Consider the following 23,709-nt stretch of genomic DNA (forward strand, 5'->3'; position numbering starts at 1 on the left):
TTTGGTCTCTAGTAGGGATTCTGTGTTGAGACAACCCGGGAATTTATTCCCGAGAATTCAAAGATTTTTTTGCTGTCTCGAGTCCCGGGAATTTAAAAATTAATAACCCGGGACTCGAGACTTTCCGAAGAGCAATTTTACAAAAATATGTAAAGAGCGAATTTAATGACGAGCTTAATTTATGTGTTGATATGAAGACAATGTGGAATCCCTTATTACCCATGATCTCGAGATTTTGAAAGTTACGAAATTGCATTAGAAAATCATTAATTGATCATGGCATCGGCCAAATTTGGAATGAATCGAACATTCACGTATTGGAAAATATTTGTGAAGTACTCACTCCTATAAAACTGGCAGTTGAAGCTCTAAGTCGTCGAGATGCCACTTTATTAACTTCCGAAATTATTGTTAATTTCCTTTAAAAAAATATATTTGAGATCAACACAACTCTGTCGCACGAACCACTAAAATATTTCAACGACTAGAAATAAAAAAATTAACTTTAAAAGGGAGTTTCAGATATTAGATTCAACTATCAAGCGAACTCCGAATCTAGAGCTTTTATTCAAATCATTGCTTACAATTAAGCCAACATTTATAGAAAGCGAGAGAGTTTTTTCTACATCTAGAATATTTGCCACAAGAACCAGGAACAGGCTATGTGATTCATCATTAAGCGCCTTGGTGTTTTTAAAAATATATTTTTCCTTACAAAAGTAAAGGTTTTAACTTAATATTGATATAAATATTTTGATTAAAAAAATTGTAATAAATTAAATTTAAATAAATATCGAATAAAGTGTTTTTAAATTGTTTCAATAAATTTTCACCTATCGTACTTATAACACAAATAATATAAGTTAATAATAATAAATAAATTAAAGTTAATAATAATAAGTTAATTTTGTAACATAATTTGTTTTCATGATTATACGAAAAATAATCAAAGTCTCGAGTCCCGGGAATTCCCGGGACTTTAAAAATTTAGGTCTCGAGTCCCGGGAATCAAAAAACCCGAGACTTCAGAATCCCTAGTCTCTAGTAATAACACATTAAAACTAAATATCGGATTAATAAAAAAAGTATTAAAAAAAATCATACAGATTCACCAATTACTACTTTAAGTCTTAATGTCGTAAAAATAATTTTAAACAAGTGCGTATAGTCTGTGTTATTTAGCAATGTCACGCATTGATATGCACCTGAACAGCGGTGATTTTTTTTGTAAAGGGTTACAATTAGGTATTTAAAAAATTATAGGTAACTCTCCTTTTGATAATTATACAATATGATTAAAATAAATTCGGCAAAATTAATGTTTGAACCCTTTGCAATCACATTTATTTTAAACTTAAACTTAGCTGTTAAAATTTATACTGTGCTTGTTTTCGCCATTCAGGATAAAGTGTACTAGTCTAAAATAAATGAAAATAAGGTCTGACGGGCCATATACCTGCCTTATAAGCTGTACGCATTTATTGCAAGTCGAGTCGATAATTATTTGTCAATTTAATGAAACATTACAGAACAAATCTAACGATAAATTCAAAATCAGCGTTTCATTTTAGTACAAAATATATGTATATCGTATGTATGAGGGTGGGGAGCCAAACTTTCGTATGTACGTAATAATTAAAAAATAATAATGTTTTTATTGGATAATCATTTTAATCGTCATTACGCTCTGGCACATAAAATACTAATTTTACAAATTTTTATTCTTTGTAAATTTTTCACAATTTACATAATTTCTAAAATATTCATAACTTGATTTTCTACAAGTATTTTTGCGCTCTTATGACGTGCTCTCTTTTGTCAAACGCTCATATGACTGTCTGCGCATTTGACGCACGCTATTTTGTAACAGCGCTACTTTGTCAAACGCTCTTATGACGCAGCGCTTATAATGCAGCGCTCTTTTGACGCACGCCCATTTGTCCGCGCTCATTTGTGACGTTGCCGTATACATAGTATTTTTTTGTTTTTGAATGCGTCGCTTAAAATTTTATAAGCATATTTTTTAAGAAGTTTAATATACAAATAACGTAATTTAAAAAATTGACTTATTCAGTTATTCTTCAGAAGAAGAAGTAAATAGATGTTTCACAATTTTTAAAAAAATTTTATGCGCTTTGGGGCATAGGAAAAGCTGTTTTAATTTTAATTTAAATAATATTTAATATAATTTTATTTAGTAAAATGCTTGAAAAAAGGGAGTTCCGGCACCTTTTTTGTTTAAAAAAAAGCTCTGTGTCTAAGTAAATGTTGAAGGTTGACGTGACATTTTTAGAAGTTGCATTTTTTTAAAGCGATTTTCGCAACAGTTGCCATATGTACATGTTATAATTGTAAAGTCATCAATGACATATATGAATTGATATATAAAGATATTTTGCAAAAACAACAAATATTCAGACATACAATTATTGTCTAACCATAGCTTTCCCCAATAAAAAAAGACCCACTAAATAAACGAATAGATCACTTAACTATTTAATAATTAACGCGGTTATTTTAAACACACAATACAAGCATAACGTTGATACAACTAAGGCCAAATAAACGTTGCTACGTTACACAGATCCTTTCAAAATCCAAGTATAATATCTTTCCTTTAAAAATATATTTAGAAACACAGGTAAAAAAATTTATATTTTTAAACATAGCTTGAAACCACTAGTATGCCTATTTCATTTTACTAAAAATAAATACAAAAACATAAATGATCAACGACGCGTCGAATTTTTATTAGTAATAAAATAAAATCGGACCTATTAAACCGTTTAGTGTTTCGTACCTGGCTGAAACTCATAGTATTATAGATATACATTATTTCAACCAAAGCCTTAGCATCCGAAGATCTTTCTGCGGTCCACGTAGTAGATGGCAATGGGGGGGAAAAAGCTAATTTCATTTAACGAGTCAGTTATCCCATTCAGCTCGCATTTTCTGGTCTCTTGTTATTTTTTATAAGCAACGCTCGGGGCTCGAATATTCCTACGGGTTTATTGGGCATATCGTTTACAGGCTGGAGGTGGGGGGAGGTGGTCGAAAAGCCCTTCGAGAAAGGAAAGGGATTCGATTTTATTACCGACATTAGGGGCGGCTACCCCAGATTTTATTAAGGCATGTAAATTAAATGAAACGCATGCACAGAAATTCATTACGTCTCAGAGCTAGCTATACGTATGTATATAGCATTTACGACTTTTATATTAAAAAATAAGGACGTCTTAAATGCAACAATGTTTGTAAGAAGATTCAAGTTGAATGAAGTAATATTAAAACATTTCTCATAATGTGTATCTCTTATATGTATAATACATTTACGTCGGAGCTGGTGCTACATTATGTAAATTTTCACATCAATTCATCAACGTTAGCATCAAAGCGGGCCATTTTGAAATACAAGAAAATAGTATGTACTCTTTTGAAGAAAACATATTATCTGAATAGCTGAAATGCGATGTGTTCTGCGCAAGTTGTTGAAAATTCTATTTCCATCAACGTTTCTCTCCCGGAGTGCTCATAGTTTTTAGGTAGGAAATTCTTGGCAACTTTCCGCCGTTTCCTTATATGAGTATGTGTATTTATATATAAGCAGAAACGCAGAATTCTTGAGAAACAATTCGATCTTGAGAATTCAGCGTTTGACATCGTCGGATATACGTACGACTTTTATAAACATAAATAAAGGTATACATATATTAAATACATTTTTTTAAATGTTACTTATAATTCATTTTAGGATTTTAAAACAAACACAACAAATTTTTAACTGTCAAACTTTTCGTTGTTTTTAAATATTACATAAAATTTATTTTAATATTTTTAAAATATTTATTAAATTTTATTTTAATAATAATAATTGTAAAAATATAATTATTATTTATAGTTGTAGGCTGAGTATTTTATTAAATGACGTGCATTTTTCTGGTTAAATTCAAGGGGATTCTTGTTTAAAATCCCCGTCAAAAGCAATAAAATCGTGCAGTGGAAATGCTAATCTAGCATTCATATTAAGACTTTTTAAACAAAATTACCACTTAAATAAGTAAGAATCGAATGAAGCATATTTAAATCAAATTTTGACCAAAAGGAGAGCGCAAAAAACATTTATCTCTTCTCAGAAGTCAAAAATCCACGTCAAAAGCAATAAAATCATGACACGATTTTATTGCTTTTGACGTGAATTTTTGACTTCCGAAAAGTGATAATTGCTTTTTCGCCCTCCTATTGATCAAAATTCGGTTTTATTACACTAATCAATACTCTCATATCAAAAGTCCATAGTAATATGGATAAGGATAGATTTTATATTTTTAAAACAGTGTAATATCGAAGTGTAGATAAACTATGGAGCAATATGCGAGATGTGACGTCTGTCTGTACCTCTTCCGCTTATTTTTCTCTAAAAAATGAATTGGCTCAATTTGTGTTTTGGACATGAACTAATGAAAGTCCTAAAATTTTAATTTTTGAGCAGCAAATGGACGTTTCGCAACTGTCAAATCGAGTATCATAGACATTTTAGATCAGCATATAATTTTACCAGCGCTTATCAATTATAATATATTTTCGTTAGTAGAAATATATATCTATTGATGAAAATGTATTTTTACTTCACTAGTGAAAATATAACTTCACTGAAAATACGCATTCACTGTAAATTTTATACATCGCAAGTAAATAAATAATGATTAGTATGTAAATATATATATATTACTACATATTAAAAAGTTGAAATTAAATAATTTTTCTAGCACCTGCCAAATTAATTATATTTTCACTAGTGAATATATATATATATATGTATCTACCGGTGAAAATGTGATATGTATCTACTGTTTTTTTAGGTTTTTTTGAGGGATAACTCCAGAATTTCTGGTTTAGAATCAGGGACAGCATTTCACCTTTATTTAAGGTGAAATTATTGTAATTTTTTTAATGTTTCGATTTCATAAAAAATCATAGTATTTCATTAAATAAAATTAAAATTTAGCTCTTTTTTGAAGCATCTGTGTCATAGTTTGATGAATAAATGCTTTATTTTAAACACAGATAATTATAGAAATATTTTAGTGTTGATTAAAATGCTTGTGTGTTTCACTGAACTACATTTTTTCATTAATAACCCTATATTATTTATATAATCATGAGATACGTAACATTCCATTGCGTTTATATATCTTAAATTAGGAAATTACTTGGTGAAGAGCAGTTATCATAACTCTTTGATAATGCAAATTTACTAACCTTAATGTTTTCAGCATTTTCAATGATATGTTAAACAAAAATATAACGCCACAACTCATAGCAGTGAAGCATATAGCGCTTTTTTTATTATAATTAAAACCAATTATAACTAGAAACTTAATTTTTCAGCTAAAATTAAAATTAAATATGGTATTAATTAACGTTTTACTGTAGTATATGTATAATAAATACATACGTACTATGTATATAGATTCATTAACATATTATTGATTATTGTACATGGCAAGTGTTCCATTTAATAGAGGCCGTTTAACAAGTTTGCGCACAATTAAAATCAAAGTTTCAGCGCCGACATTTGCGACGTGTTAAACTCGTAAACCGTTCTCAACAACGAAACTGCTAAATTTATGAGGACCGTAACATATTTCTTAATTATGTGAATTATTCGCTCTTTTGGCGGCGGATATTCACTTAAAATCACCCCAGACCGGAAGTGAATTTTTAGAAAACTTTTCCATATTGATGTAAAAATTTTCGGGATTGAACTAAAATTGATTTTCAATAGAAAAGTGGCATTGTCGAGGTGTCAGGTTGAGATTGTGGCAATTTGTCCCGCTGTCAGCCTAAGCCCTAATTCGCCTCAGGTGGTTAAAGCTAGTGACTTAAGTGGCGAAATGGCTGTGAGCGTAAAAAGGAATTTGCCACCAGCTAACTTCAGAAATTGAAATAGTTTGCGGAGGGTCGCGAACTTCAATCCAAACGACTGCGGAAACGAAAAGAGAAGAGAATGTTTCGTCTCGTCTCAATTATTATAACTTACCGTCGAGAATTTGATTCGATGGCATCCGATCGAAACTCTCGTCGCACTCGTAAATCAAATTCTGCAGACGAGATGATCTGTAAATGTAAAAACAATTTCATGAGTGAATTATATTATTTATTTGTGAATGTGTATGTTTAACCCTTTGAGCTTCACAGCGCATAATGTATGCCTCAAAATTTAAAAGATCGTAAAAAGTTATTGATCTTTTTTTATCTAAGAACTATATTAACTAAATTTAATTTTTTTTTAATCATTTTCATTTTAAAACAATTTAAAAAGAAAGCTTTATTGATAGAAATTTGAAAAAAATTACTTAGCCTAATATAATAAGACATTGTTTTTGTAAAATTCTTTAAAATTTTATTACTGAGTTTACCTAAGTTTTGTGATAGATTTTATTGGCTTATTTTTAATTTCACTATTAACAAATAAATTAACAATATTTTGTATGTATAATATTTCGATTTATAATATACATATTAATAATGAGCTACATATTTTATAAATATTATTTTATTATTATTATTTACGATATGTTTTGATATTTTTTTAAACTCAATGCTTAATAATGTAATTACTAAATAAATAAAATGCCCTAGTGCGATTTGAAAGTTTATGTATATATTTCAGGATCATAAAGTTTGAACATCGTTGTTCTAGAGAGAAAATTTTACGATCTAGATCGGAATTTAAATCTTTAATGCAGGCTACTGTTTTATAACACCGAGTCAAGATTAAAACATTCCGGAAGGTGAATAATTTAAAAGTGAAAATTACTGACGTTTTAATAATTATTAATATTTTATGAGAATGTAGGTTTGTGAAAATATGTTCTTTAAATAATCAAAAATATTATATATAGTGTTTTTCAGAAATATATTTTTATTAAATTTAAAAATATATTTTTAGTAGTTAGTTTTTATATACATTATATTATCTAGTATTAAATTGAATTACATAGTTAAAAACAAATATGTAGTTAAGTTAATCAAACTATTAAAAATATTTAAAGGCTTTTATTTTTATAATATAATAATGTTAGCTGAACTATTTATTTTTTTAATTATATATCAAAACTATTCAATAACTTTGATAACATTTTTATTTTGTGCGGATTTTCCTAGATTCCTTATAAGGCAGTTAATTTTATTGCGTAATTAACTTACAGTATACATTTTTAACGTTAATGTTACTTTATATTGGTAATAATTATATTTATAGAAAGCAATATATAAATAAATAATTAATTCAAGTAAGAGTCCTGGTTTTTGGGATTCCAAAAAGTGCCGAGAATCAGAATCCCTGATTACATACCTCCGTGGTTTCATCTGACCCCTAATGTCCTTTTAACGTTCACATATTTCACGTGTCGGATTGAACCTTTAAATTTAATTGCACTGTATATTTTTGTATAATGCGTTCAATCCTTTGTATCCCAACCCACCTGTAGATTGATGGCAATTACGCACCCCATCGTCGGGGTCGACCCGAACCCTTATAGGTTTCATTATCAAAGGTTACGAATAATAAGATACTCTCTTCGATCGTAAATTTCGGATGTTCCGGAAGCAAATGGCGCGAGCTCATGATGAGGCATCGCCTCATTGCTTTCATTTTTCATTAACTTCTCAGATATCTGTACTTTTGTACTGGCTTAACTACCGACTTACTTTTTTATTATTTTTTCAGCTTTAATATTTATAAAAAAATACGGCGGGTTAGATTAATATTTCATGTTTCTTTTTGCTTCTGTGTTTGTTGTATATTAAATCTGACTGCTGTTTCTGTGAACGTATTAACGAATTAATCATAGATATTATTTTTTGTGCGCTTCGTTTTTATGTCGAAATGAAATATCTGAACAAAGAGCGATGTAATTGCTATATATCGAAACGTTATATATTCGCCATGTTTTCCAATGCATAGGATTAATTTAATTAAAATAATATAACACAACTTAAATTAAAAATTAAAATGTTTCATTTTACAATATATTACAGAAAATAAAGAAAGGAAAGTAAAGAAGCCCATAAGTGTTTCATTTTAAAATTGCTTTATAATACCTTGTAATCGCCCCTTTATTTATTTTTTTGTACCTTTTTTGAGTATCTGAAAGCTTAGGAAAAATTGTATTGTGGTATCATTAGAGGCTTTTATATCGAGTGAATATATGCGGTTATTTCAATGGTGAGAAATACATAACATATAAGCATATAAATATATTAATTATGAGTGCTAATTCCAAGAAAATGTAAATCAATGTCTTAAGCTTTTTTTGTCTTTAAAATTTTAAATGATATGAATTACCACTGTAAATATAATCGTTATCTACGTTGTATGGTTTTATTTTACTTATGGACTTAGCAACTTTATTACTAGTGTACAATAAATATTTGTATGATTTTGATTGAGCCTTGTAAAAAAAGCACTTGTTAGAATGTTTTAGTATTATTTTTTTAGGCGATTTCGTTGTTTATTTTTCGTTTTTTAAGATCTAAATTTTACTCAATTTTTTATTAAAGTTTTACTTTAAATAACTTATTCACCGTTTCTTATTCTATTTATATATATAAAATATTCAAGTAGTTATTTAAGTAAGTTCAGTATAATTATATATATATATATATATATATATATATATATATATATATATATATATATATATATATATATATATATATATATATATATATATATATATATATATATATATATATATATATATATATATATATATATATATATATATATATATATATATAATATATATATATATATATACATATATATATATATATATATATATATATATATATATATATTTTTACGCGTCAGTACTAGTCATTTAACCTGCTCGATTATATTATAAAAATAATCGATAGCCTACATATATTTCTGTCGTCCAACCACAAGATGGAACTCGACAACAATCTTATTATAGTTAAAAATGATCTTAGAGTTACCCTCAATCTGGCCTAGTATGAAAACAACAGAATGATAACCTAAGGGGACATTGTATATTTGTATTATCTTCAACGACGTCATATAAGAGTGTTTTTAGAGAGTTTTAATTCTCATTTAAAGTTAAAAAGCGTAGTCCAGAATCAATTTTAAATCAAGCGTTAAAATTACTGAGCTTTCAAGTCTAATTATAGCATCAAGATCGCAACGGGTCAGATAAATTACAACCCATAAAAATTATTAAAATTTTAATTGTATGTGTCGTCCCGAATCAATTTGAACCAAAATATTTTCATAGAATGTGTCAAGCGTTAAAATGACCAAGCTTCCAAGTCTAATTGTAGCATCAAAATCGCAACGGCTCAGCTAGTAATCAGATAAATTATAAACCACAAAAATTATTAAAATTTTAATATCATATTTAATTTAAATCGCTATTGTTTTTTAGTTTATTTTAGGGTTACATTTTTTTTTACAAATATGTGACTATGCCGTCTAGTCTTGTATATGTTTTTGTGTAGTTTTATATAAGTTTAGGTAACAACAATAATATCAATTTTATACTCATCAATTAATCAATAGTTCTAGATCTCGAGTTTAAGATAGTAATCCAAGGGTATTTAAGGTCAAAGAAAATATTTTAGTATGCCATTATCATCAGAGCTATTAACATTCTTCTAGCTCGTTTGATATCCTTAACCCTTTCACTTCAGCTAATATTTTTGCGCGCCATTTCAAAATTTGTTAATATGTGGGTGGGTATTTTTTTAATAAATTAAAGCTTTTTAAATTTTATAATATACAAAAAAAAACATATTACAAGGCGCAAAGATTCATGACACTTTTAGGTGCCCAATGCATACTAGAAATTTTGTTGATGACTTCCATAGGCGTCATCCGTGGTCTAAGTTTAAAAGCACCTTAAGTAGCGGATGCTGTGGCCAGGCGCGTACGGTGAGATACATTCCCTTTCGTTCGCTCGCGTGTTAAGTGACGATAGTGAGAAATAAGGGCGTGCGGAACGCATGTAACGTACGCCCTTATCTCTTACTCACTTTCGTCACTTAACACAAGAGCGAGCGAAAGGGAATGTATCTCACCGTACGCGACTGGCTGTGGCGTCTTTGTCTAAACCAGAGTTTCCCAACACTTGGCAAATCCGAAAATTTTGCTGTACCCAACTTCTAGGTACTAACTAGGCCTTCTCTTGACGTCATAAATCGCAATTAAGTTTAACTGTCGCTCGCCTTTTATTATGAAGTAGAATATGTTCAATTATTTTAATTTACTATAATTAGTAAAATATCTATTTAGGTTCCGCGGAACACCTATTTTGGATCCGCGGAACACCAATGTTCCGCGGAACATAGCTTGGGAAACCATGGTTTAAACAGTTACTGAGGCGACGGACGTACATAATATCAAACGCTGATTTTGCCGGCCTCAAAACTGATCCCATTTCATGTAAGACTTAGGCTATATGCGTAAACTCTAGATATTTTATTTACAGCTACTCCAGCGTATATAAGCGCATGTCATTCATTTTCAATAAGAAACTATATTAAAATATTTAACAACTACTTTCGACTTGAGTAGCACGAAGTTCTTAGAAAACCGGAAAGCAGCCGCTTCCCTCTTCACGTTAATTTTTCTATAGCAAAAACGTTTAAAGACTATATTTTAATTCATTTATCAGAGATGACTAAATTATTCAGACCCAAATCTAAATTATTATTATAATTATGTAATAATATTTAAAAACTCAATAACTTTGCTTTAAATAATAATAAACACATAATATTATTAAATTTGTGAATTATAAAGCTTTTGCTTTATATCGTTGAGACGTTCTTGAATTTAATCGTTTTTGTCTTAAATATCTGAAATTCAATTAAAACGAAAGCAAAACGTAGGTCACAAGCAAATCATCGCGTTTAATTAACATTTTGAGCGCAAACATTTGACCCTTTATGTCAAAGGCACTTTAGTGCCATGTCAAATTCCCAATGTTGACAGTGTGATGTTAGGATCATGGAATGTTCTCTCTCACGACCCACTCCCAAACCATCCACTTTAGCCTTTCCATCCAAGTACGTACACTATTAGGACCTGACAAGTCTCCAGAAATATTAAATCCATAACGAGAAAAGTTTTCTTTCGTCGATCCAAAATGAAAAATTAGTTTCTCGTCCCTAATCAGTTCGTAGCCCAGATGTAAGGTCAACCGGAACGACCTAGCGGATTAGTTAGCGTACAAGTTGACCCATCCACTCTGCGGGGGGTCATCAAAAATGTTCCATAATATAACCCAATCTTGACTCACATCACTTGTTGATTTAAAAATAATTATTTTATAAATAATATACGTTGATCAAACACTTCATTCCAGTCCACAGACAAGTGGCATAAATTATTTAAGTTAGCGTCACCACATATTTGAACAACTGGACAGTAAAAAAGAGTCTTAACATATCTATATATGATAAGAGTATGGTCCAAAAAATAAAAAAGCAAAGGTATTTTATTAAAACATAAATTATTATGATGAAGCATCACACTCTCGTACATCTGGTACAATCTAACAAATTATCACACGCGTGTTTCATCAGATAAGGTGTAGGTATTCACCGGCGTGTTTCAAATGATTTCCATTCCCCCGGTAGAATGTATGTTACGATAGAATCGTTGAAACTTTGAACAGTTATGAAACTGTCACGGACAATAAGTTTGGTCCTGTGATATGTTTGACACTTAATATCACCCTCGTACACATTGACCGATATATACCGATGTTCAAAACATGGCTCAGACGAATATCGCTGAATGTTTATTTTTCACATCTAATAAAAAAAAGACACTTTGACATAAACGTCGAAAGAAGTATTGCTCCCAAAAGCGATTAGAATTGACAGGGAAGACATGGATATACTGAATTATTATATATATATATAATATATTCGGCATTGAATGTTTTTAGCATATACAGGATGGACTTATTTTATTTTGATCTTTAAATTAAATTTAAAATATAGTGCCATAAGATATTTACAATCATACTAATGTGATTATTCGCAATTAAAATAATTAAAAATTTATTTATAATAATATATAAAAAAATTAGTTGTATTCATATCGCTCATATTTAATGCTTCTCTCTCTGAAATGATATTCAATATGCATTCATTTGAAGAAGCCGCGATAAAAAATCAATAGATTTATTACTTTCTTCTTCTGATATTCAATGGAACAGGACAAAACGAAGCTAATGCGTGTTTACTGAGCAGAAATGGAAATTCTATTCCTCATTCGTAAAAGTGGGCGCTGCTATGTGGGAATCGAATAGCCTGAATAAGCCGTTTTGTCTATGGAAGCGGAAAAAACAATTTATTATTTTGTCGTTGAATATGTCTGACTGAATTCGTTGTTTTCTGATATTGTACCGAAACGATTAACTTCCTACAGCGATTCGAGTGTATCGAATGTGAAATCGATTCTGACCCAATCCACCATGAAATATATTTCCCTACGTCGACTACTCATGTATGTATAAGTGAAACTTGAAACATCAACTTAACTGATTGTCGAAAAGTTCATTTTGATTTGTATCATATTATTTCATGTACAAGGTATTCCATATATTGTATTTAAAAATTAACATATAAGTAAAAGTACTTGACAGTACTTGAAAAACAATATTTTAAAAATATTTACAAGTCAAAATTTATGTTTATTTTTACCATAACTAATTTTACATATTCATTTTTATGCTAAAATACAGATAGAGTTAAATAAAGATACTTTGATATAAGATTAACTATTATTTTATAAATATTTGAAGTGAGAAGAACAATAGTGTTTTTGCGTATAACTTATCTGCGATTTTTGTAACTAAAATAAATCTAAAAATATCTTTCTAGACGATTTAAAAACAAATTTCGTACGTGTTTGTTTTAATTATTATTATTGCCAGCACATTGCAGACTCCTAAAATCTTAAAAAAAGGCGTGCTAGTTCAGGAATACTTTAGTTTTGCGCACTCTTTATGATGCTCTAATCCGCAGCATACTATAAACTAGCTCTATTATTTGGATTCCAATACTTCTTATTGATACTGGAATATTAGTTTCAAATAATATATTTTGCTATTAAAACCCCTATTATGTTATATGTGTAATTATTATTTTTTAATAAAAAAAATATTTATAGCTCTAAGTGTAAATTGTTAATATTACAATTAATTTTATTTTAGTGGTGGTTATTATTTAATTTTTCCATCCATATAAACCTTTTTTTGAAAAGTTTAAATTTTTTTTTTGATATTTTTAATCACAATTCCTTGCAAAATTTGATCGAGATACTTTTAACCCTTTTAGTAGTGAGTTAAGTTACATTAATTTGTTAATGAGTTAATTTAACACATTTTTCCATAATTATTTCTGTTGTTATTTATTTTTCTTATATTATTAAAAAAATTGATGATTCCTAACATTTTATTGATTTGATTTATTTTACTACTTTTTGGTATTAGTGTGTTTCAATAATTTATTTACATGTTTTTTTTATGTAATATTTGGATTTTGTAGATTTTTTTATATCAATTCAGAGGCTTCTAATACTTTTTATTAAATTCATATGAAATATTTCTTTAATGATCATTTATTGCTATTATTTCCTATAAAAATCATTTATAATGAATCAAATTAAAAAAATCTAATGTGTTTATGTGAATATATAACTATATAGGACACATTAAAATAGAGAAAGATCGACCGCCCGCGCCGTACACATACGGCAATACCGCTCAAAGGGTTAAATAACTAGAGTACGCTCGGGATAAGGATGCCGGTTTGGTATTGTGTGCGTGTACATGTATATGAGAGGGAGAAGCGATGTAGCGTGTACTTCGCTGTCTCGCTTTCTCTTTTAAGGACAGTCGCTGATTCGTCAACGCTGGTATTCGTCATTAAAGTGCAGTGTGGCACAGAAGTTCGATCTTCTCTAGTGATTTATTTTAAATAATTTTGTGTTGATATTGGTTTAACCCATATATGCCCACTGTCCCATGGGTAGGTCACTAAACTCGTGCCACTGTTTTTTATTTATAAATAAAATTTTAAGAGAGCAAAATTTCTTGGGCATATCTGGGTTAATTGATATCAAGGCTTCAAATTTACACTGTAAGTTATTCGTTCTCTTACCCGTGGATTAAAATATTTTAATTATTTTTCCATTAATCCGTACGTTGTTGGTTTTTTACACTATTCTCTGTAAGGCTTAAAAAAGTTATTATTCTTATCGTTGCGCCAATGATATTTTTATAATTTATTTAATGGTTTCTAATGATTTAATAGAGTTGTCGACCCATTAAACAATCTGCGAATAATTTCTTTCCCCATTTTATGTATTTTTGCTTTTGAAGAATAGCTAAAGACTTCATTATTTTTTTGACTAGTGAAAGATTTTGAATTTTGCAAATATTTAATTAATCACATCAATGTCTGGTTTCTCCGATCATATAATATATTTTTAATTGTCCGTTGAAATTTCCAACTTAGCTCAGATGTATGTATGTTAAATAAACATATATTTTCTTTTAAAATAAAAAAATTAAATATTCTGAGCGAAATTGTTTTGAGCCACACAGTTCACGCACACAATAACAAACCGGAATCCTTATCCCGAGCGTACTCTACTTGCTATTTAAGAGGTAGATTATTTTTACATAATACTTAAAACCAAGTTTTAAATTAGTAATCGGATTTTATTAATAAAAAAATGTTTACCTGTTGATAGAACTTTCTTCTTTCAAGGCATTCTTGTCATCAATCAGCAGCGAACAAGTGACGTTGTACGTCGCTGATAGTTGTATTTGATCACCAGACGTTGCAGTTGTCAACATAGCAAAAAGACCTGTAAAAAGGTTATATTATAAACAGTGCAAAAGAGTCACATAAAATAAAGGCATTATTCACACTTCGTGGTCCGTCACAAGTATTACTTTCGCCTCAGCGATTCTCCGAACCGACGATGTTACGTTTCAATATGAGGATGACAGGCAAATTTAGAGCTTCTATTGGCATGTATCGGACGAGGGCACCCTTTGTTTTAAAACTTGAAACTTTGATGCTCGTAAAGCAAATAAGAGAGATTTATAAGCTGTCTTCGGAGTTGGAAGGCTTCCACCATTATAAATCTGAAGATTATACATAATATATGGCGAGAAGTGATATAGTACGACCCAACGAATCGGCCCGTATGATGCTGCAGTACAACATCTGTTAAAAGATGAAATTTTGGTCATAACATTACCAAATAATACACGCTGATTTGCAACACAATAAAATATTTATTTGGGAATCATACTTTTGATCTGTGAATGAGTGGGTAAAATTTGCGAATTAAAATTAGTCAAGTATTTAGTTATGTTGTTACAGTTATCTTACTTACAATTTACTGATTCTTAAATTTTGTCAATGTCAAAGGATGTCAATATATAATAGATTAGAGTTTAAATAGCTTATTTGTATCAAATGGAATGTAAGCGTATCTAAATTCAATTCATTTAATACGCAAGCTTTCACGATGTGCTACACACATACTGATATAAATTAACAACACAACAATATTTTTGTCATAAAGATGAGATTTAAATACGTGTATTTATTGGTATATATTAAACATTTTATGATAGACCTTGTCAGTTTTTATTTTTGCGCTAAAAATTCCCGTTTTTCAATACATTTACATCTGTAAAAGTATGTTCATTAATGAATTGGCTCCTATTTTTTTATTTCATATTAAATGATTTTATTGGTTGTAAATCTTTCGGTACAACATGACCGACATTAACTCAATGCGTTACAACTATGTAAGCACAATCAATAACTATTAAATAAGTATGCTAAATGATGATAATATTTATATAGTACTGGTTTAATAAAAAGTTAATTTATTAAATGTATATTTTAATAGTTACAAAATGATACAGAATAAATTTTATAAAACACTGAAAAGTTGCAGCAAATTCGAGTATCAATTGTGCATCCGAGGCTCAATGCATTTGAATAATTTGGCAAGCGGTGCATTCTCACGGTTCGCCATCTGTTCACGTGTGAAATAATGGAGAGCTTCAGCAGATTATATGAGTCTCAACGCGCACGGAGAGAGACTAAGTAGTGCAGCACGTGTCACTCATAAACCTATTAACTAATTTAATGCGATAATTTCTCACATTTCGCCGTCGGCGTGTTTGTTCGTCGCTCTTCGCACGCAGCAACTTGACGTCCATTGTTCGGATGAAAATAGGTAGTTGACTGATGAGATTCCCGTCATGGGCTGATTCAAGATTACATTGAAAACTACGTTCGTGGAAGTAGCGATGGGGATGCGAAGACAAGATTTCTTGCGAGAGAGAGAGAATGCAATTTATTAAGTGAAATAGAAGACATAAGCTAAAGTTACTCAATGCTATTTCTATCATTAAACTTAATTATGTTTTAAAAGAGTATATAAATATACGTGCAAATTTATTATTAAAATAAAAATATATTATTTATATTATAGCATATTATTTATATTATAATAAATATCTGTAATGATAAGTATTTTTAACGTATATCCGTATCGTGTGATTTAGATCTTATAGTATGGGCGTAAACCCAAATTTATCATATCTTTCTCAATTCTGACTAATGATGAAACGGATAGCTCTCGAACTGACTGTGTTAACACAAATAAAGTTTAATAGTGGTTGATTGTGCTTAATATGTTGTAACGCATTGGACTAAGTTCATTTATAAAGAAATGGAAGACTTACAGTAAATAAATACACTCTCTATAACAAGAATAGTCAACTAATTCAGGATTGCGATAAACTATATTTTTTCTGACACTGCGATCGATTTATTTTGGTTTTAGGGTCTGAATGGATTTTTTTTTATGGAATAGACTAATTATAAACTATTTTATTATTTAAAATATACATAACAGTGGCATACTTAATGAAAATATTGTACATTCATTTTTTCCGCCAAAATAATTGGCTATCATTTAACTTAACTTTTTATGTTTTATTATTTTAAGATACAAAAATGCTGATTTACATTTTAGCAAAATGTGCCCGTGGGTCCTTATCGACGTCAAATCGGGCAGTGTGTGATGTAGCACTAAACCACACGAAATATTATATGTTCATATATCTGTTAATAACAAACTATATTTACATAAGTATGTAGAACCAAAACAGAAATTTATAAGTAATGTTATTTTTAGATACAAATATATTTGCAAAAATATTTGTCCAAAGACATGACTTTCAAAGAAAGATCACATTGCAAGTAATAATTTCATTTTTAAGCGCTTACAATCAAAAAATTCCTGCAAAATTTATTAGGATCTGATTGAATATCCACGCCATCCTTGAATGAATTTATAATAAATTGAACTAGAATTTTTTTTAAGTCATTAAATATATTTTTTTTAATCTTGTAGGACGTTCTTTATTTCGAGCATGTATTTTTATAGGGCAAATTTTCAGGAATATTTATTTGTAAATATTCCTGAAAATTTAAATCATAACTAAAGCTTGTCTTTTGAATGCTAAAATTTTACTAATCAATACACAGACATTGCTGTTTTTACTTTTTAAATCTAAATTTAACAAACTTAGTTTTCCTGTGAGATCAGTCGAACAGGCGATTTTGGTCAAGCAGATTTTGATGATCGTCACATCTTTCTTCAAGAAAATGAATGATTTTGTTCAACAAATCTAGAAATCTATGCAAAAACTTGCTACGATTTTATCACCTCACATCTGTGTTTAAAGTGTGTAGTTTTTAATTTCTTATTGAATTTAAAAAAGTTATTGTTAAAGAGTAGTTCCTCTAATTAAATTAATCATTTTAAATACAACATCTATTATACTTTTTGTGTTATTATTAATTTATGAATAATACAATGATAGCTCAAAAAATCTTTGTCATTCTGATATAATGGAATAATACTACCATTAACTAGGCTTTGATTAAGGCAAGTTTTATTAATGGCAACTATATATTAGTATTGTATTTCCTGAATCTTGTGAAATACGATATCGTCCCCAACGGATCTGCAAGGATCATTCTAACAAAAACTATCAATTGTACAATATCACTGACATCCGTTGATTTATCGAATTGTAATGTAGGGACCACACATGTTTTCGTTTGTAAAGTACATTATTATTGAAACTCGCGTAATTACTGTGAGCAAAAGTGATCGCTTACCAATAGTGAGATTACACAAAGGCTTTCATTACGACTAAAACTAAAGGACTTCATTGTAAATAACACACAGTGATTCTCCGGTACATTAAATGAACATTTATTTGTTATGAAACGGTCACAGGAAACAATATATCACCGGAAGACATATTTTATTAATTATTTTGCTACAACTATAACATATTATTAGGATTTTAATATAACAATAAATAGTAACATATATAAATGTAAAATTCAGCACTACAGTTTCATCAATTTATTTTTCAACATTTCACCTACAAAATAAAAGTTATCTATGGATATCGATCCTCCGGGCTCGTCGCTTATGTCGAGTCGGTTTTCAATACAAGTCCACAGAAATCTTACATTGATCTAGCTCGAAGCGCGCAACTGGAGGATGTGTGTTATTCGAAGTCGGATCAAGTGATTTTCCCCTCGCCGCTGGGGAGAAAATATCACACGGCTTGCTGAATAAAGCTATTGACTGTGCGCTCAGGTGGAAAATTTTCATCTCGCATTCTAGTCACTGGGAATAAATAATGCACTCGACAGACACTACGCGTCTTTGTGTGTATCTATCTGCACGTAACTATCGGTCCTAGACGGCAAATATATGAAACTACACCCTCACATCTGGGACGCAAGCTGCACAGATACAGAATAGACTAAAAATATAAGGTAATAAAATAAAAATGCAATGATCTACTTTAACACATAGAAAATATCATATATGTATGAGTGATAAATAAAAAAAAAATATGTACAATTTCAACATTGAAATAATATTTTATCAAAATGTGATACTTATATTGATCGTACAAAACAGCTTTGGCAGATTTCAGATGATGTTTACGAAGCAATTGCACTGCTTCTTGAACACACCTCCAAAATGTGTGCACGCCTTAAGAGAAAACATGGTCTAGATAGATACTCTAGGGATCATTAACCAGGGAATTCAAATAACAATGTAATATAATCAGAACGAACGTATTATTTTTGCCGTGTGTCTTCATATACAAATGGATTGTGCTATTGTGCACAATTTTTTTCACGCTGGTATTTTCTGGTATTAAAATCTATTTTCTGCTGTATAATATATTTTGTGGGCTGATCATTTTAATTAATGGTGCCGGTGGTTCAAACCCCCCACAATATACAATTTTTAAGAGATTGAACTTTTTAATACCAAATTTTATATATCACTTTCAATAGTTTAAATCTCTGCTATCAATTATGCGTATTCTAAATTATAAATATTGAACAAACGTCAAGCGCTTACTCACAGTCTATTTAAAAATGTCTATATTTAAAATAAAGAGAGCTTGTTTGAGGCATTTTTGTAATAAGATTTAGTAACAATAAAAATGTAAATATTATATGGTATTAATATTTATTTTAGATTTAAATACATTGTTGGTTTGAAAATATCGTTTTGGTTCACTCTGTACATCTTTAATACATAGACATAATCGCATGGGGTTGTAATATAGCAAGACACTGGTACCATTTGCGCCGCCATTCGCTCTCCAATTTTCCCGAAACCCGACGGCCACCTGTCAAAATGATTTCCCGAGATTGCAATTGTTGAAAAGGATGAGACTTGAGCGTGAATTTCCCAATATGAATGATGAAGTGTGGGCGTCGTGGCTATAATACATTAACGACTCTCTATCTCTATCATGCACTTCGAAATCGTATTGACGTTTCAGTCTATGGTGAAATATACAAGTTGACTCAACATCAAATATATATCAAACAATATTGTGATAGCTTTTATATTTAGATAAATAAAGTATTTTTATAAATAATGTAATAAAATGACTAGCTATCCATGACGTTAAATATACGAAATCCTGCATTTATATAAAATATTATATTTTTATATTCCGAGAGTAACTTAATAACATTTTTCAACCCTACTATTAGGACGAGTGTAGTGCATACACTATGGCACAGTTTGCTAAGTTACGCTGGAGATGCATTTCATTTTGCATTTTTATAGCTACTCATAAAAATGATGTTATCCATTACACTATTACGGAACATGTACTGGATAAATGCTATGTTTGCATAACATAACATAGAATATTTATTTCAATTTAATATTACATTTATTGTTCTGTTTTAAATTGTATTCTTAAGCAGAATGATTAGTTATAAAGAAAATGAAGATAAATTGCTTTGACGGAAAGTGCTAGGAAGCAATTTAGCAGAGAATATTGATAGACATATAAATAATATATCTAACAACTAGATTCGTGTGAATTTTCTCAAAGCTTATTTTTTTTATATATATATATATAATATGTACATATTAAAATATTTATTTTTACTTAAAATTATGACTTAAAATTTTTTTTATGGGTTAGTTTATACAACTTTTAGGAACTTTAATGATTTATTAATGATTATGATAATAGTAGTATAATTAACCAATTACAAGCAACGGTTATTTTTCATTGCGCAATTGAACAGATTGTAAAATTTGAAGTGAAAAAATAATGATAAACATTTCATAATACCTTGATAATTCAGTAAAAAAAACTGTAGTTTGAAAATAATTTTTTTTATTCAAAGAAAGTCAGTAGCTTCTCAAGTTACAGTTTAAATATGGTTAGATTAATTCTAGTATTTTAAAAATAGATTAATAATGGTTTAAAATAATATTTAATGGTAATAATATAATTTTAAAGATATTTTTAAATTGACCATCAGATAAATCGCATAAATATATATTATAGACTAATTTAATAGACAATCACCATACCCATAAAAAACAACTTGTTCGAATTTTTATCAGAATAAACTATTGAACAAATGTAGAATTAAAAGTGAAGAAAACAGCAAACAAGATAGTTCTTAGTTATCAATAAGAAATGCAAAACAAAATATAAAAAAAACTGAATGAAATATAAGAGCATGCTGACCGCATGCTCTTATCTCTCACTCGCTCTCGTCACTTAACACGCCAGCGAACGAGAGGGAAAGTATCTCACCACCCACGCCTGCTTTATACATATATTTAAAATAATATATTGTGTGATATTTGTAAACAAAATATAACTCCTAAATGTAAAAGTGAGAGCCTAAAAAAAATGTAATTGTACTTATTTATTTATTGTATTTTTGTTTACAAAACCCTTTAAAAACTAGGTCGCTTTTATACCACAAAATGAGCATGAAAAACGTTTAATCGCAGTGACATACATATGTTTGTTATATTCAAATCTGTTGTGTAAATTTAAATTCATAAGGAGAGAATTTCGCTGTTATTGTGCCGCACATAAAGATATTTCTCGTATGTAAATATAGAGATTAGACCCAAATCATCCGTGACATATCGTTGCGGGATCTAATATTTATGCGAAAGCAAAATGTGCCCGTGGGTCCTTATCGACGTCAAATCGGGCAGTGTGTGATGTAGCACTAAACCACACGAAATATTATATGTGCATATATCTGTTAATGTTTACACTGAATTACACTGATTCACACTAAAAAACTATATTTTTTTCCATAACAAATACTATTTTGATACAACACTAAAAACAGCTATATAACCATAATCATGAAAATATTTAATATTACTTGAAAAATCAACCAGGGTAAGAAAGTATTTTTTAAAGCAGCCGAAACTCTTGTACAGTGAACTCTAGTGTCATGCAATTTTATATATACAGTTATATCCCGGATAAAGCCACTATTTAAAAATATTTATATATTAAAGTACTATTACTTTAGGATAGTTTATTTTTTCCAGAGAAATAAGCAATCCTATATATTTGATAATTTTTTGTTTTAAACTATTAATTTGTATTTTACTAAGCTAAATCTAAAAACATATAAATATAAATAACAATATTATATTTCGTATGATAATTAAACTTAAGCTTTACAATGTCAATATGTATTTGAAGTTTGATTAAATAATAACAATTTATTTTTTATTGTTACGATATTCTATTATCGTACATTTTTACTCAATAACATTTACGTTGCAAACGTGATTCATATACAAATACTATAAAAAAGATCATGTATATGTAAAAATGTCGAATAAAAGTTACAATTTTACAAGCTATATACGAGTATTTCGGGAACGAAATTACCATTCCTCATATGACCAACGGTTGAAATTTAATATATTTTATACCTTTTATATAACTACGTAGTATAATACATTTTTAATATTACAGTAAGGCATTTTAATATAATATACTGTTTTGTTATGTATATAATACAAAGATAATGGTATTTTTTATTATTTTATTATTCATTATAGTTCACAAATATAGACTTTTTTCACTTACGGCTTAGCAAATAAAATGTTTTTTTATACTGTAGGTATTGCGAATATCGCTATTAACTTTCAAAGCGTCTTTAAAATATTATAGCTACATTATACTATGAAAATTATTTTACGTTGATAAAAGTTTATGTTAAAATAAGTAAAAATATTTTAAAATATTACTATTTTTTTATAGTCCATGTTTTATTATATTCAACATTTATAAGTTTATATTGCTTGAATTAAAACTATTGATTGTAAGCTGTAATTATTAGTTCAGTTTGGTATTTCACAACTTGTAGTTATAGGTGTTGCTTGTGTTTATCCTGTTGTAACCTATTGGGCCAAAGTATATTATGTTGCAACAAAATATTTAAAAATATAAATATTAGAGTCTTGAAATTTCAGCAAAAATATACGATTAAAATGAATTTGAATCAAAATTTTTTTTTATTTTAATTTGCACAATAAAAAATGACATTTAATTTTTTTTTATTTTATGTAAATCTTATGTTTTAACAAAACACACTTTAACAATTAAAAAAATAAAATTCAAATAATTTTATTAATTAAGAAATAATATTACAGCTACAGATTTTATTTTAATTATCCGATAGATTAGGAAAATCTAGGAAAATCTAATATGTGACGATTGATCGAAATTATTTTAAAATAATAATCATTAGTATTTATTCCGATAGACATGAAATTTTAAAACAACATGTGCTATAAGTTATTTCTATAAGGTCTATCGTGCTTAAGTTTTGATTGAGCCATAGACACATTATAATTAATTAAATTAAATATTAATTAAATAATGGGTGATACTTAGAAACCCCATATTAAATAAGGTTTAATAAAATGAAATTTCTGTGAATCTCATTAGGCTAAAAAGCTTGTATAATATAAGAGACGAATGAATTTAACATTAGATAATGAATCTCACTCGCAATCTTAGACAGTAAATTGACGACTTTACTGATATGTGGGACAATATATTTAGCTAATAATATGTGGTGCTCTTTTTGTTCAAGAAAGCTATAGCTAATTTTAAACGTAGTGATAAAACAATCATGTATGTATATATTTCTCTAGAGTGCTTTACTGCACATTTCTTTAATTTAATACACAAAATGAATAAAAGTAAATTACTGGCA

At 28.8% G+C, this 23,709-nt stretch overlaps 1 protein-coding gene across 1 annotated transcript in view; it reads right to left on the reverse strand.

The window, feature by feature from the left end:
- Nucleotides 1–23,709, reverse strand: part of LOC148232324 (cell adhesion molecule Dscam2-like) — a 243,869-nt gene that overhangs the window by 77,252 nt on the left and 142,908 nt on the right. The window contains exons 3-4 of the mRNA XM_088192074.1: nucleotides 14,788–14,914; nucleotides 6,041–6,117 (exon numbers count right to left, since the gene is read on the reverse strand). Of these exons, the coding sequence (XP_088048200.1) occupies nucleotides 6,041–6,117; nucleotides 14,788–14,914 (204 nt within the window). The remainder of the gene's footprint in view (nucleotides 1–6,040; nucleotides 6,118–14,787; nucleotides 14,915–23,709) is intronic.

Source organism: Plectrocnemia conspersa, unplaced genomic scaffold (assembly GCF_051122295.1).
Source record: "Plectrocnemia conspersa isolate PC_06_02 unplaced genomic scaffold, ASM5112229v1 ptg000009l, whole genome shotgun sequence".
NCBI lineage: Eukaryota > Metazoa > Arthropoda > Insecta > Trichoptera > Polycentropodidae > Plectrocnemia > Plectrocnemia conspersa.